General features: G+C 54.7%; 4 protein-coding genes across 4 annotated transcripts; 2 read left to right on the top strand and 2 right to left on the bottom strand.

The window, feature by feature from the left end:
* Nucleotides 1–1,091: 1,091 nt before the first annotated feature.
* On the top strand, nucleotides 1,092–3,732 carry GMORB2_4025 (uncharacterized protein; the record flags this gene model as incomplete). Its single annotated transcript, XM_035466001.1, has 4 exons — nucleotides 1,092–1,424; nucleotides 1,489–2,045; nucleotides 2,142–3,538; nucleotides 3,620–3,732. The coding sequence occupies 4 exons, from the start codon at nucleotides 1,092–1,094 to the stop codon at nucleotides 3,730–3,732; spliced, it is 2,400 nt and encodes a 799-aa protein (XP_035323838.1).
* Nucleotides 3,733–4,274: 542 nt separating this feature from the next.
* On the bottom strand, nucleotides 4,275–5,437 carry GMORB2_4026 (cytochrome-b5 reductase; the record flags this gene model as incomplete). The annotated part of the gene is made up of 2 exons (XM_035466002.1): nucleotides 4,275–4,843; nucleotides 5,110–5,437. Coding segments are annotated over 2 exons (897 nt in total), but the record flags the coding sequence as incomplete, so codon positions are not given.
* Nucleotides 5,438–7,054: 1,617 nt separating this feature from the next.
* Nucleotides 7,055–8,551, bottom strand: GMORB2_4027 (Variant SH3 domain; the record flags this gene model as incomplete). Its single annotated transcript, XM_035466003.1, has 1 exon — nucleotides 7,055–8,551. One exon carries the CDS (start codon nucleotides 8,549–8,551, stop codon nucleotides 7,055–7,057), a length of 1,497 nt encoding a protein of 498 aa, XP_035323840.1.
* A 4,219-nt stretch (nucleotides 8,552–12,770) lies between these two features.
* Nucleotides 12,771–13,781, top strand: GMORB2_4028 (RNA polymerase II subunit A C-terminal domain phosphatase SSU72; the record flags this gene model as incomplete). The annotated part of the gene is made up of 2 exons (XM_035466004.1): nucleotides 12,771–12,886; nucleotides 13,124–13,781. The coding sequence occupies 2 exons, from the start codon at nucleotides 12,771–12,773 to the stop codon at nucleotides 13,779–13,781; spliced, it is 774 nt and encodes a 257-aa protein (XP_035323841.1).
* Nucleotides 13,782–16,698: the final 2,917 nt, after the last annotated feature.

The following is a 16,698-nucleotide window of genomic DNA, read 5'->3' on the forward strand; positions in this document are numbered from 1 at the left end:
GGGGGGGGGGGGAGGGAGGCATCGATGCTTCTACTAACAGTGCGGGTAGGTATTGATGCGGCTGTCAAGGTAAGTTGCGAGGTTGGCACGAGTGTCGGAACAGACAGCTGAATAAGTTACCGGAAGGGGTTATTTCGGCCCGATCAGAGACATCCCTGATAAACGGAAATACTCGTACAGTCACTATTAGTTATTACCTCATATAGAGAACAACAACCCTAACAGCAACGGTGACAGCAATAATAATAAACATCATCAGGAAGGCAGAAAAACAGCCGTATTTTCAGGCTTCTCTCCATCACATCAGTGAATAGGTATCCGGATAGATCTCTCTCCGATTCCGACCCTAAGACGAGCCTTCTACCGACATTATTCCGCTGCTACGTCTGGCAATGAGTACAGACTACATATACGGCAATACTCCCGGGACCCCCTACATAAAAATAGCTGTAGGTCCAGGATCCTGTAAGTACTTACTTTGCATACGGGTATTGTAGATATGTCCTTATGGAGGACACTGTGGATATACAAACGACTCAGATAGATAGACACACGCCGTCACATCGGAAATGTCAGGCCATTGGGCCTTGAATCGGACTGAAGGTGACAAGTAAAAAAAAAAAAAAAAAAAAAAAGAGGAGGCAGGTGCGCTCCACTCTGACAGCCGGCCCCGCCTTCGTAATACCTTCCCACTTCAGGGCCGTTGCCATACGAATGACGCAGGGTGGAAGGAGCTGCCCACGGCCACCAACCCGAGGCGAGATAAGGGCACCTCCGAAACTCTCTCCTCAATTGCCGCACCATCACTGCTTCTCCATCTTCCGAATGGCCTGTGTCTCGAAAGCCTCTGGTAGGCAGCAGACACGTTAGCATCTGATAAGGCCGGACTCGTGAAGTCTCGTACATGATCACCACCGTCGCCTCGAAAGCTTGGCTGATATTACCTGGTTTATTTCGTCACCTCCTCCTCGGGTGGCGACATCGATCCTGAGCGATCCTCTTCATCAATCATCATCACCCCGATTGAACCACATTTTGGCTCTCACATACACACCCCTTCACCTCTGCGAGACGTGGTAGAGAAGATGAAGATGGCGAACGAGTCGACGCCTCTGATCCAGACGGTCCGCGTCGGGCCTCGCACTCGGAAGTACCCCCACAGCACCTGGCACCGCTTCTTCATCATTGCTAGCGCTTCCATCCTCATCACTGGCTTCACCTCATTCATGATCCATGCCACTTTCATCTGGCCATACGAATATCGCCACGGACACCGCAGCCGATACGCTGGCTCAATTGCCAACGGCTTACCCCACGATGAGCTGGAGTCCATCATCCTGGACACCCCGTCTAGTGACAAGGCCGCCGAGTGGCTCGAGTACTACACCTCGGGACCCCATCTCGCCGGGAAGAATCTGTCGCAGGTAGCGTAACCACAGCAAGACACACGATGCGTCGCACAGACACTGACGTACCGAACCACGATAGGCCGAATGGACGCGGGATCGCTGGCAGGAGTGGGGTATCGCATCTGATATTGTGGCGTACGACAGCTACCTCAACTACCCCCTGGACCACAGTCTCACCCTTCTGAGTAAGAACAAGAGGAAGTCGTCCAACGCCGGCGACTGGGACGTCGTGTTTGAAGCCTCGCTGGAGGAGGATATCATTGAGGAGGACCCTACCTCCGGTCTCGTGGACCGTATCCCCACATTCCACGGCTACTCAGCCACCGGCAACGCTACGGCATCCTTTGTCTATGTCAACTACGGCACCTTCCAGGACTTCCAGGATCTCATCGATGCCGGTATCGATCTTCGGGGGAAGATTGCCATCGCCAAGTATGGCGGCATCTTCCGCGGACTCAAGGTCAAGCGCGCCGAGGATCTCGGAATGGTCGGTGCTCTGATCTACAGCGACCCAGGCGATGACGGCGACATTACTGTCGAGAACGGATACGACTACTACCCCAACGGACCAGCTCGTCGCCCCAACAGCGTCCAGCGTGGAAGTGTACAGTATCTCAGCATCCACCCCGGCGACCCGTGAGTCACCCCACTGATATGCTGAGGAAGGAAGAAGGAAAGATGAGGAGGGGGGGAGGAAAAGACGTTGAGGAGAAAGACTGACGTTACCTGCAGCACAACTCCCGGATACCCATCTAAGCCAGGAGTCCCCCGCGCCCCAGTTGATGGCGCAATCCCCAGGATTCCTTCCATCCCCATCTCCTACACTGATGCACTCCCCATCCTGAAGGCTCTCAACGGCCACGGTCCCAAGGCGACCGACTTCAACAAGTACTGGAACCGAAACAACGGCCTCGGCTATCTGGGCGTTGAATACCACGTCGGTCCCTCTCCAGATGACGTTGTCCTGAACCTGAACAGCCAGCAAGACTACACCATCACTCCCATGTGGGACGTCATTGGCATTGTCAACGGAACCATCCCTGATGAGGTGGTGGTCGTGGGCAACCACCGCGATGCCTGGATTGCAGGCGGAGCTGCCGACCCCAACAGCGGTTCAGCCGCCCTCAACGAGGTCATTCGCAGCGTGGGCACCGCCATAGATGCCGGATGGAAGCCTCTACGGACCATCGTCTTTGCCAGCTGGGATGGCGAGGAGTACGGACTGGTGGGCAGCACCGAGTGGGTCGAGGAATACCTGCCGTGGATCAAGAACGCCAATGTAGCCTACGTCAACCTCGACGTCGCCGTCTCAGGCCCCAACTTCGCGGCGGGTGCCACGCCGACGCTCCACCAAGTCTTCCGCGACGTTCTGTTCAAGGTCCCGTCGCCGAACCAGACGGTCGAGGGCCAGACTGTCGGAGACCTGTGGGACGGCACCATCTCCCCACTGGGAAGCGGCAGCGACTTCACCGCATTCCAGGATTACGCCGGCGTTCCCTGCATGAACCTGGGGTTCAATGGCGGAGGCAAGGACGCCGTGTACCACTACCACAGCAACTACGACAGCTTCACCTGGATGAGCAAGTACGGCGATCCTGGGTTCAAGTACCATAAGGCCATGGCTCAGGCGATGGGCCTCGTCATCACCACTCTCGTGGACAGCATAGTCATTCCGTTCCAGGCCGCCGACTACGCCGAGGCCCTGGATACCTACCTGGACAAGATTGAGACCAAGCTGGATGCGGCTACCAGAGAGCACGACGATGACGGCGAGTCCGAATCCGAACAAGACGTCTTTCTCGTGCGAGGGCAGGTTACGCCCGGTGCGGTGACGGGAAGCCCCGACGCCCTGAGGGAGAGCCTGTCGGCCATCCGCAGGGCCATTGCGGCCTTCCGCATCAAGGCGCTCGAGACGGACGAGCTGGCTGCGTGGGTGAACGAAGAGCTCGAAAATGGCATTCCCTGGTGGAACTTGGTCAAGAAGTACCAGCTCGCCAAGGCTGTTCTGAGCCTGAACAACAAGTACAAGTATCTGGAGAGGGGGTTCCTCTTCGAGGGCGGACTCGACAGTCGCAGCTGGTTCAAGCACGTTGTCTATGCGCCGGGGCTGTGGACTGGGTACAGCGGTGGTGAGTCTCTCTTCTCCCCTTCTTTGCCTCTTCCTCTGCCGTTCTGCCTTTGGACCTGATGTACTGACAGAGATGCTGCAGCCGTCTACCCCGGACTCACCGAGAGCATCGATTCCAATGATTACAGGAGGGGTCTGAAGTGGGCTGGGATTATCGAGGTGGCCATCAACAAGGTTGCAGCTAGCCTAGGTTGAGCATTTGGTATCTTGGGATATCTATGAGATGTCTGCGAACTATACGGAGACATGCACCCGTACGTCTTGTGGATGTAGAGTGCGAATATGTTGTCGAATCTAGATTGGAGACGAAATACGACGAGCAAGAATTACAGGTACATTTTAGTTACGAATCCAGAAAATGCACTAGTAGTACTTGTGCAGTGCACTCGATCTGGTTGGTGCACTAGAAGCATGAGAAGTGAGATGATGAAAACAACTAACTAGCTAATACGATGTGAAGATGTGGAGATGTGAAGATGTGTGTGTGTGTGTGTGTGTGTGTGTGTGTTGTATAGGAACGTGCCGAATGGCCTGAGGCCGCCTGAGGCCGCCAACAACTTATATCTGTGTGTAGTCTAACAACGTATATTTTATCTCTAGAGGTGGGACTAATCGAACATGTTACACGGCAAGAGTTGTATGACGCAACCAAAAAAAAAAAAAAAAAAAAAAAAAAGAGAAAGGGAAAAGGCGTCTGGTAGGTATATGTGAATTACAGGTGCGGTTATCATTCTCCTCTAGAACTTGTAGACCTGGTCAGGGCTGTAGCCGAGCTCCTTGAGCTGGCCGGTGAGCTCACCCTGGTCCTTGGGGCTGACCTTGTTACCGGAGATGGTGTTCATGAGGCCCGGGGGACCGCAGACGAAGACCTTGATGTTGGACTCCTTGGGCTCGGGGAGGACGGTCTTGAGGAGATCCTTGTTGATGAAGCCAGAGTGGCCGGACCAGCCGGAGGGGGGTTTGTCGAGGACGTAAAAGGCCCTGAAGCGCTGGGGGTAACGGTTCTCGAGCTCACGGAGCTCCTTCTTGAGAAGGATGTCCTCCTCGGTGACGTTGCCGAAGACGAGGGTGACCTTCGTCTTGTCGGCCGGGTTGTTGAAGATGGCGCGGATGAGCTGGTACATGGGGGTGATGCCCGTGCCGCCGGCCACGAGGGCGATGTGGTCGTGCTTGTTCTCGGTCCAGGCGTACTTGGGGAGGGGACCCTTGATGTCGAGGGTCTGACCGGGCTGGAGGTTGTGGATGTGGTTGCTCATCGGACCGTTGGGGTAGGCCTTGACCAGGAGGTCGAGGTGGCCGCGGGAGTCTGTAATAACTTTGTCTCAGTATGACCGAGCGAAGAGAGCATGAAAGAGGGGTTGTCGATGTTGCGGAGGGAGGGGGTTCCTTTTTCTTTTCTTCCTTCTCTTCTTCTCTTCCTTCATCATAAAGGGAGGGAGAAGCGAGCGAAGCGAGGACCATCATAAGAAGGGGGGGAAAAAGGTGAGCGAAGCGAGGACCAAAAAAAAAAAAACCTACCTTCGTCGTTGATGGGAGTATAAGGACGGATGGTAGGCTTGGCATCATCAGGACCCTTGTACTTTGCCAGGACGGCACTGGCAACGGTCAAGCCAGACACCATGTCAGGCTCCGGAAGCTCGAAGCGGAACTTCTTGGTGTTGTGGTTGACATCCTCGACCTCGGCCAGCTTGAGGGAGACAAAGTCTCCGGTCAAGGCAGGCTTGGGCGGAGCTTTGGAAGAAGCATCTCCTCCAGCAGCCTTGTTGGCGGTGGCGGCAGCGGCGACGCCAGCACCGGCAAAATACCAGTATCCCGCACCGGCGAGACCAGCAGCTCCGGCGGCGTACAGGAGGGTGTTTGACGAACCTCCCTTTGGTACCTCGGTAGCGTAGCTACGGGCCTTTTTTTTCTCGGAGAGGGAGAGAGGGAGAAGATGAAAGTTAGAAAGACTGTCACCATTTTTTTTTTTTTTGAACCAAGTCGATCTTTTTGGCGCAAGTCAAGTGAAAGCAAGCGCAGAAGCAGAAGCAGAGAAAGAGCAGATCGAGAGAGAAGAAAGGAGGAGAAAGTATAATTTACCTTGGTCAGAGGCTGAACCGTACGGAAAGCAGCGCGGGAAAACATGTTGAGGAAAATGAAATGGGTCTTGAGAGTTATATGAAGATGTCCAGTTCAATCAGTCTTGGGATTATAGAGACGTTGTTTTTTTCTTCCTCTCCTCTTCTTTCCTTCTTTCCGTATGTTTCGAGCAGGTACAGGAGAAATTGGCAGAATTTTTGAAACTTTGATAAGGGAAAGGGGAGGGAGGGAGAGAAGGTTCTCGAGATTCTGGGAGAGCTCGGCTATAGCTCTTGTCCTGTTTTGCGATGATGCAACGGTATCACGTGAGAGATGCATTGATTACGTGACTTTGTTCGCAGCGTGCGACAGAGTAAAGATGATATAGAGAATTAAATATATAAATATGTATATATATACATACATATATATATATATAAAGAAGCAAGGTGTACCCCCACAGTCTCTTTTTTCTTCTTCAATTTATTTCATTTAATAATTACTTTCTCCTCTTTTTTTTTTTTTTTTTTTAAAAAAAAAAAACAGAATGGTAGCCTATGGGTCGTACTCATAAAATCCGTACGGACTTGACCAACTGCGTCTTGGCTATTCGCCAGTATTACTCCGTACTCGTACACGGGGTAATACATGATATCATGTCCCACTCGGAAGTACGGGACGGATTCGGAGTAATGATGACTACGGAGTACATGTACTCGATCTGTAGAGTACTCCGTACCTCTGTAAAGATACCTGTTGGTTTACGTTTCGATAGCGCGCGTAGATAGTTGGCCATCGCACAGGTGCATCAGCCCCCTCAAGTGAAGGACCCGCAGCGGTCGTGATGATCTTACCTGCTGTTCTGTCTATCTGTCCCATGAGGCCGTATAGAAGGTGAGATCGTGATGTTTGCTGCTGGCCTGGGGCGACGGCCTCGGCGCCAGAACAACCATCCTCCATACGGCATTTGGTGTTTGCGCAGACAGTACCCAGCAGTTGAGAAATCAGCAATCCTCGTAACCAACATCGTGATCGAAATGGGGTTTTTTTTTTTGGGTATGGTGAAATAGAAATGGTTATAGGGAAATAAGAAAAATCGCTAAATCTCCCACCAACCAGACCCCAGCGCTAAATTGAGTACCATACAAGAGAATCGTTTCGTCCACCCCTCCCACACCACTAGCAGTATGGACCATCCCTCTTGGTCCGAAATTTCATTCATCCCTTTACATCGTGACCGGGTAAATCAAGAGATGATGACCCTATAGAATAAGAAAAAAAGAACCAACTCCCTGCTCCCTTCATCTAAAAAAAAAAGACTGATTCCTTGTGATGCTGGAGATGAATATAAGAAAAAGATGTTTTATGCCTTCGTCCTTGTGATGCCTTCTTGCTTTTTTTGGTAGTCCTCTTCGCATTCTTTTTTGTTTTGCTTCTTCCATTACAGCCCCTTGCCTGCTCACTCCTCGCTAGCCGCAGCGGCTGCCTTCTTCTCCGGTGCAGGATCTCTGTCGCCCGCATCTTGGCTCTCCCTCCGGCCCAGGCTGTTGGCCGGCTGGCTCTGGGTCGGCGTGTTGGCCTGGCTCCCGCCCCTCTGGCCGTGGTAGTGTACCACCTGGGGGGGCACCTGGCCTCCCGGGAGCCCCAGCTGGCCCTTGGGGTACGGGTCCAGGTCCTTGCTCGACGTCGAGAACATGGACACGACAGGCTGGTGGTAGCCGTTGGCCCCGTTGGCTGCCGCCGCGCCCGGTCCGTACGTCGCGCCGCTCTCCGGCACCGTCGGCGTGTCCACGTCGTTGGGCGACCCGGATTCCTCTGCCGCGAGTTGACCCGCCAAGCTGTTCATGCCTCCTTCGATATCCCGCAGGAGTCGGACGTATTCCTCCGGCACCAGGCCGTTCTCCTGCGTCTTGGGGTCCTCGGCCACGAGCCATCCCTGTCCGTGCCGGTACGAGACCCATATGATCTGGCCCTCAACCAGCGGCAACTCATTCTCGTTCTCCCGTGCAAAGTCGAAGAGGGCGACCGCCTTTCCGTGAAACTCCTCGTCGGGTGAAGTGATGGTGAACTGGTAGTCTCGCGAGTACCTCGACTCATCGTCTCCGCCGTCCGGCGATGACGGTTGGCTCATCCTGTCCGACGGGACGTATACCTCGCGTCCAAGCTCGGGAGGGTGCCCGCAGTAGTACGCTTGACTGTGTCCGGCATCTCCTCGGTGGTACGTCACCACCTCACCACCCGGACCGTTAGCCTCTCCTCCGTGGCCGACATAGTAGCGCTCGCTACCGTTGCCGCCGGATCCGACGTAATAGCCTCGCTCACCCTCATAGTGGGGGCCCTTCGTGCCCGAGCCGTCGCGGGCAGGCCCACCCATGGCGGCCGACGTCGACTTGTGCTTGCGGTGCCGGGTGGCGACGACTGGGCTCTGAAGGTCCTCATCCTCGCTGTACGGCGGCCCGTCCCCAAACGAGATGGGAGGCACGTCCTGACCTCGACCGAATCCATCTGCCGTCCACGAGTCCCAGGGCATTCTCTGATCCCACGACCCGGGCGGGTCGGACAGCCTCCTGTGTTCGCTCATGGGCGTCGTCCAGCCAGAGGGAGGGGCCGACGGCTCGGGGGGGGGACCGTAGTGCAAGGGGTGAGCGGCAGGATAGGCGAAGTCGCGCACGAGCGCATAGGAGAGGCTCGAAGGGAACATGGGGAAGGCGTGTGAGGGTGGTCGCGATCGGGACGGCGCCGAGGCGGTTGAGTACTGCGACAGTCGACTTTTAGAGGCAAAGGACATGGGCCGAGACAGGGTGTTTGGTCGCGATGGTGGAGAGGTCGCATGCGAAGAGATCGCGGGCGTATTGTTGTTGTTGCTGCTGCTGCTGCTGCTGCTGTTGGCTCCGGGAGCAGCAGATGGTGCTGTGCTCTCCTCAGCGGATGTGACGGGGGGCGTATCAGTCGCCATTGTCTTCAGATCGTTCGCGCACCACTACCCTGAAAGATTGTTTCGTCGGAGTTGTGCGCATATACCGAGGCGCCCGTACGAGTCGTCTAGGCTGGAGTGCTGGATGCGGATAGCTGCAGTTGTCGAGACGGCGCCGGAGAGAGACAGGCGTCTTGTAATATAGCCGTCTCGGAGTACAAGCCTAAACGGCGCTATGAGACAACGGAAAAGCGGGAGGGGAAGGTGAGAAGAGAGGAAAATGGCTGGCGAGGTCTCGTGGGGCCAGCGGGTGGATGGGTGGCTGTTCACGTCAGAGCCAGGTGAGAAGTAAGCGAGGATAGGCGCCAGGCAGGGCAGAATTGCTCAGCAGCCCAGGGTTCTGGGTGCGCAAAGGCCAGGGCGGCGTCGCAGTGAGGGGACACGAGACTGGGGGGGGTTGGGCGACTTGACCTGGGGCGACCAGGTTGACCAGGTTGTCAAGGCTCCGTCGTCGAGAAAGATGGTGGCGGTGCCAGCCGGTGGAAAAGGAGGGAGATGGGATTCCCGGAGAGGCGACGACAATATTGCAGGCAGTTGTCATGCAGCACGGCAGGGCGCGAGAATGGTAAGAGAGGTTGAGAAAGGTGGTAGTAGTAGCCTGACGTCGCGGGTGGCAGACAGCGGGGGGGAGGGGAGGGGAGGGGAGGTGCTACCACTGCGGCTGCTGTGCGGAGAGACCAAAATAGACGGCTAGGAAAAGGGAGACGTCGGTTGAGAGGGAGACGTCGCGACAGCCGGAGGGTTTGTCGCGGGGCAAAGTATATCGGGCCAAGGGCGTGTGTTGCGAGCTGTTTTGTGGTGTGTTCTGAAGAGAGATGGTCGGGGAGGAAGTGGGCGGGTTCCAAATGGGAGGGGAGGTGGAGGCGAGGAGGACAAGACAGGACAAGACAGGACAAGACAGGTGGTGAGGGTACCTCTCTGGTAGTGTGCAGCCCGGGCGTCTGGTGTGCAGCGTCAGGTCTTGCGTAGCAGGCATGGAGGGCCGTTGGGAGGAGGATTTTACTGAATGCAGCAACCGCTACGAGCAACGGCGACTGGTACTAGCAACCACTACGAGGAGGACACTACGAGGGACTTGACACTCTCACACATGTACGAGGCACGAGCACATGTATCGACCAGCAACATGGACAGCAAAGCAACATGGACAGCAGCATGGACGATCAGCATGGACGAAGACACGTGATCGATGCAGCGCCGCTGTCAATACTGCAAATAATGGTGCGCCTCGTCCGTCTGCCTCTCCAGCTGTCTCTGCGGCGCTACGGACGAGCACGGATACAGCACCCACACGACTGGTCGCGCCTGCCAATTCGTGTGGGAAATGGATCTACAAGTAAGTAATAAGGCAAGATGGCCAAGGCAGGAGCGCCCCCAGCACCTTCCCCGGCGCCTCCTGGAACTCGGACAAATGTATCGCACCATTCCATCGGTTCTCTTCTGTTCTACGCTTAGTTCTACGAGGAGTGGGCACCTAATATTACTTCTGTCTGCACGTACATACATGCCTTTCCTCTCCCCCTCCTCTCCCCTCTCTGTTGTCTCCTTCGGCGGATACGTGTGCATGTATGTAATCTGTACGGAGTAATGATGCTACTACCACCGAGAGTATGAGTTATCGCAGAAATCATTCTCTGTGTTACTGCGTGCATGCACCTTGTATGTGCTCAAACCCTGGCTCACCATCTCTTCTCCCTCGAGTCTTTGGCGCACTGAGAGGTAGAGTTTGTTAGAGTTTGTTAGTACATGCTCGTACATGAGTACAGGTCAGCAGCACCGAGGAACTCGTACGTATGGCATAACCCGCCATCTGTCCCCAGCATGTCAACTCAGAGCCTCCTCTCCATCTGGTGCGCGACGCCGTCGGAAAGCCCTCTGGTGTACGCGTTCCACATGCTGGGCTGCGATGCTACATATTGACGTGGTTTATAGTCTGCATCGCCATCTCCAACCATCACACATGATACAGCAGAGCACGGGACATGGGCGGCTCTCCCTCAATGGGCCTTGGCCCGTCGTGCTCTTCGAGAACCCGTACGCGTGAGGACAGGAACGGGTGTCACAGAAGAAACACGGACATGCGTCCCCAACCTTTCTACAAAGTCGAGCGGATCACTGGCACCGGGATAGAGCTTGGCCGAGACAGGCCAGTGGACCGTGGTAAATGAGATGTCCTGGGCTTCCGGGGCATCGTGACAGAAAAAAGGGTCGGAGGCTCGGAGCATGCCTCTAGTCGATGGCTCCCACATACCGGAGGCATGCGCGTACGGAATGACGAGACTGTTACAAGCAATACGTAATATGACTGACTACCTGTACGTACGAGTGTCTACTGTATTTTACTCGCCTACAGAGCACTGCAACTATACATGCATGTAATATTACTCCGTACGCTGCATTGAGACCATGGTCCATCAGGCTCCGGGACGCTGCTAGCATGTGCCAGAGTGTTTTCCGTCGAGTATTGCGAGTATCTTCATCGAATACGACGTATTACGCGTTCCGCATCAGCATCGGGGTCCCGCATCACCATTACGACGATGCATTGCCATGTGCGTCTCTCTACACGGACTCGTGGAAGGACTCATGTGGAGAGACTCATGGGAGAGAGAGGGAGAAGAGAGGGAGAGAGAGAGGGAATAGAAGAGAGAGGTCCCCGCCGTCTATTTTTGGACAACCCACCACCTGGCAGCCCTGGCACCCACACACTGTAATAAGCTGTAATGGGGGGCTGGATCTGACTGGATAGATTGATGGCCTTGTATGTTTCAGGTCATGCAACGGCCGCGATCCTGCGACGCCTCATCCAATCAAGAATCGTGCTGCGCACGGACGCAAGAGAGGCGCGCAGAAGCCGGTCTTTCTCTCGTCATAACTAATCTGCACAGCGTCTGGGTGACCATGCGTTAACATCGTGGCTGTTGAGGGCTTGGAGCCAAGGTGAGGCGAGATGAAGATGGAAGACCATCTGATGCTGTCAAACTCCAGCCAAAAAGCCCATCGACTCGCGTGATAGAGTGCGCCACTACAGATTACATCCTGCTACTACTCGGAAGGCGTTCGGCACGACGTATCCACATGGCTAGGCTCAACCTCGACCCTGGCCGGTTTTTGTAATCTGTACAGGTTACATGTATTGCTATCATACCCTTGGGGACTTGGATGGCTTTGCTGGGCTGGATGTCAGTCACGTGACCATCCACAAGCTCTCGCAGCTCTACGCCCAGTTGGCCGCCTCGATGACGCACTTGCAACTGCAGCAGCTCGCAGGAGAGACAACCCAGGCTTAGCCCGGATCGATGGCTGGATGATTTTCTTCCTCTCTTCTTTCCATTGGTGTCTCGACACTCTTCGTCACAGGTTGGTACAGTGTTATCCTGACGGCTGACGCGCATCCAGCCACGTTACCGACGATATCACATACCATACAGATTACCGTACAGTGTAGTTACATGCGCAAGTGTGCAGGTGGGTGGGTGGGTGGGCACACCCGACTTTTAGCCGCCCAAGGGCACACACGCAGTCGCGCTCAGCTCACCGCAAACCTTTTTCTCTCCTCCGCACACTCTGGACCAAGCTATCTAACCCTGCTCTCTTCTTTGTTTTTTTGGGGGTTTTTTTTATGAAAAAAAAAAAAAAGAAATCATCAAAGAGCTTCGTCGTCAATGGCGTAGAGTGGCACCTCGTGTCAAGAATAGAGCGCTTAGAATATTGACACAGAAGAGATCGACTGGACAAGACCGCTGGCCTCTATCTCTCATCCAGGTAAGCTTTTCCCTCTTACGTGCTGCCTGGACCCCTCCCCACCACACCAGATGAACGCAGCCTCTCTCTCTCTCCCTCTCTCCTGCTCTTTGCCCTTTACATGATGAGTTTTTATTATTGGAGCTGTCAGAACAACAATGTTGAGACATTCTTTTTATACGCTTTTTACCTGATGAAGATCTTTCCCTTTTACTCCCCTCTATCTTGCAAGACGTCCACTGCGCGATCATTATGCTGACTTCCTCTGTCTTGCTGGGGAAAAAGTGCGTTGTGTGGTGGTTAGCTCTTTGCTTGCCCCTCCTCGAGGATTCAGAGTGCTTCTGCCGCGTGATAGTAAAGATAGCGACTCGCCGGAATAAAGAGAAGACGGCCGGGATATAAGAAAAAGAAGGAGAGGAAAAAAAGAACCATAATAGAAAACAAACACACACAAAAGATGGACGTGACAAACGGAACTTCGGCCAGCGCTGCGGCAACGGTCAACGGCAACTCGACGGAATCGGAGCCGTTCAAGCTCAAATTCTGCACCGTCTGCGCCAGCAATAACAATCGGTATGCCCGAAAGAGAACAGGAAGAAGACAGAAAACAGAAACAAACACATACCCACACACACACACACACTCTCTCTCTCTCTCTCTCTCTCTCTCTTCTCTCTCTCTTCTCTCTCTCTTCTCTCTCTCTTCTCTCTCTCTTCTCTCTCTCTCATATGACGAAACTACCTGCGGAAGGTGTGCAAATGCGCCAGCGTAACAATCGCTGACCGAGATGGTACGTGGTGGCGAGTCTAGGTCTATGGAAGCGCACCTCCGCCTATCGCAGGCTGGCTATCCGGTCATATCGTTCGGGACGGGGTCCCTGGTCCGACTGCCAGGGCCGACCATCACGCAGCCCAACGTGTATCACTTCAACAGCACGTCGTACGACAGCATGTACCGGGAGCTCGAGGCCAAGGACGGGCGTCTGTACCGCAACAACGGCATACTCAACATGCTGGGGCGCAACCGCGACATCAAGTGGGGGCCCGAGCGCTGGCAGGACTGGCAGGTGGGCGCGCCGCGGCTCAAGCACGCCAAGGACCGCGGCAGCGAGGGCACCGAGGGCGGGCTCGTCGACGTCGTCATCACCTGCGAGGAGCGCTGCTGGGACGCCGTCGTCGACGACCTGCTCTCCCGCGGCTCCCCGCTCAACAGGCCGGTCCACGTCATCAACGTCGACATCAAGGACAACCACGAGGAGGCCCACGTCGGCGGCAAGGGCATCCTCGACCTGGCCAACTCGCTCAACGACGCCGCCCGCGAGGAGAGGGAGGCCGTCGGCGCGGCGGCCTTTGACGCACCCACCTCCCCCGCCAGGGCTACCTTTGACGAGAGGGTACCCGAGATCCTGGGTGCCTGGCAGGAGAGGTGGCCAAACCTTCCTGCCATATGGACTCTGTCGTGGTTCTGACGGACTCTGCCCTCTCCCAGGGTCTCTGCTCTATCTCCCCTTGTATTCGGTAGCATGGCGTTTCTGTTTCCAGAGTTATTTTCATTTTCATCGTCAAATTTTTTCTCTTTTTCTTTGCCCTTGCTCTTCGCGTTCATACATTGTTTCCATCGTCCTGGGCTAAGGGACGGACGCAAAGCCCATGAGTACACAACATGCTGTATCGAGGAACCAACACGAGTTACAACCCGCCGATCCGTGATGGCTCCCAATACAGCACCCGACTATGGAGTGCTATAAAGCCACCTTTACCCGAGCCAAGACTTCAGAGCCGCCGCCGTCGAAGGCACCTGCAGGCTACACATAACCCGTAACAAGCCACAGCCGATGCAGCCATGGCCGATCAATCTACACCCGTTACGAGTATAAGCCCACCCTGACCCTGCCAAGAAGCCAGATCGGCAAAGGCAAAGAAATCTCCTACGGCGAGGCGAGCTCGGAGCTGTAGCCGACGGACCTGTAGGCCAACCGCGCGCGCGCGTGGAGACTCGTGAGGAGGGGAAGGTAAGAAGAGCTCCGTGTGGACCATGTCAAGATGCGAGAGGCTATGCCCTTGTCCACGCAAAAAGTTGGCGGACACCAGCCCTCGTACTAGCAAAGATGATGATGTGACCTTTATCGAACTGTACCATGAATGGGCGCGTTACAAGACATCGAAGCCTTGCAAGATACTCGGCTCTGAATCCTGACTGCCAGCTGAAATTGGGACTTGGTAGCGATGGAGGGGGGGAGTTTGTCTAGTCGGTCCCGTGGAGCCCTCTATTTGGTTGGAGAGAGGGTAGCTAAATAAAGGACGGCTCTTCTCTCTCTCTCTCTCTGTCTGTCTGTCTGTCTCTCCCTGTCTCTCCCTCTCTCTTACGCGGTGTATTCAGGGTTCTGCGGTCGGAAAATCAAGTGTCAATCGCATGGATATGGATATGAGCGGATGGAGAGTACGGGTACGGTGTGGTCGGAGGCATACCCCGCTGGACGGTTGTTGCAGTGGTCTATTTCAGGGACATCTCAGCTGTACGTATGGAGGGGGAGCCGTCTAAGAAGTCACGTCGAGGGGAGTGGAGGAATACGAGCTGGACACGATAGCGTGCACGATATGGTTGCTGCAGATGCACGAGTATGGTCTGATCGTTACAACGGGGACAGCAAGATCTATCATCATTGGTGGCATGGAGTTGGTCGACAACCCCTGAGATTTAGTGTGTCCGGCAATATGGCTCTGGCTGAAGAAGGTCGCGATGCCACAGGTAGGTAGGTGGGTGGGGGGGTTCGAGTATGAGGATGGAATACAGATTAGATGGATCAGAAACGTAATCTTGCTTCTCAAAAGTGAGTGTACATTGCAGCCTTGAGACGCGCACCGAGCCGGAGATTTTCTGAGGCTGAGAGGAGGAGGAGGAGGAGGAGGAGGAGGAGGAGGAAGAGGAGCAGGGCCAGTAAATTGGGTGAGACGGGAAGAGAAAGAGGGAAATTTGTATATCGAGATAGGCTGGCCGGTGAGTTGTTAGTACTATTTATCGATCGTATCGGCAAAAGGAACAGGTCCGTAAAGTGAGGAACTAGGCATGTACATACTCGTATATATATATCATATGTACTCGTATATATATGGTGGCAGTACAGACTAGACTGCAATACATGGCCGTTGCAATCGTCATCCGACGGTCATTGCGGTCAGGTACGAGGCGGGCGTGGGCATGGCAATGAGTGAGGCATTGATGATTCGGTAATTGCCATATTGTGGCGGTGTCTTATAACACATATATGCGTAACCGGCATGTACTTTGTTGTAACATCATCCAGACTCCAGACTGTTGCTGTACATCCATCGTGCGCATATCGTGTACGACGCGCGATCCGTACATCGGTCCGTCGAAGCAGCATCGAGACTACGAGCGATGGATGGTGGTGCTGCTATAGACGTGTGCACGATGATGGAGGTATCGACGTATCAGTGACGGTGACTGGCGGCTCGTAGTACTCGTAACGGAGTCGCGATGAGCATCATCCGGGCGTCCAGGGCTGGCCAACAATGGTAGAGGGAAGCAGCCAGCGTCACGGATACTCGCCAGCTACATGTACGAGTACAGTCCTCCACCCCTCCCCTCTCTTCCTCTTCTCCTTCACTCCGCGCGCGCACTCCGGGCATTGCTGCATCGGTATCACTACCTAATACCACATCTCCCCCCCCCCCCCCCCTTTCCCCTGCCACTCACGACCGTATGGGTCCCGGGAGCAAGCAATTCCCCGGCAGGATAGAGGTCATGGGCAGGACGAGTGGTTCACCAGAGGTTCAAGTCTATATAATATTCGTGTGCGGGTACTACGGGTACTCGTAGCGTACGTACATTAACCGTACACACATATACACATATATACGTATGTATATATATATATGTATGTATATATACGCATGACAGGCACAGCATAGCAGCAGCAGCAGCAGCAGCAGCAGTTTCGTTCTGTAAGAGGTTGCTAGCCGGGGTTGAGAACGGAAGATGGTTCTGGACCGCCAGGGGAAATCAGGTAGGGTACGTGAGAGATACGTGAGGTATATAAGCCGATGCTCCACCGAGGCACGTACTCCGAGGTACCATCCCTGCTATTGGCCGCGTCTTCCCTCCCCTCCCCCCTCCCCCCTTTTTCTCTCTCTCTCTCCAATCCATCCTGCCCCTGGCTACCCATCTTGGGCGCTTACAGGGGGCCCGGGAATGGAGAGAGAGAGAGTACACGGTGGCTGCAGAGGATGTTTACTTGGTGGTGACCCCTGGTCTGCAAGCATCGCATGTAGCAGCATCTGCGATTTATGTTGCATATGTAAGGTCTGTACTGTTGCTGCGAGTAATGATGATGATGATAATAATAGTACTCATAATCTGCCTGT

Source organism: Geosmithia morbida (genome assembly GCF_012550715.1).
Source record: "Geosmithia morbida isolate 1262 chromosome Unknown scaffold_2, whole genome shotgun sequence".
Lineage (NCBI taxonomy): Eukaryota > Fungi > Ascomycota > Sordariomycetes > Hypocreales > Bionectriaceae > Geosmithia > Geosmithia morbida.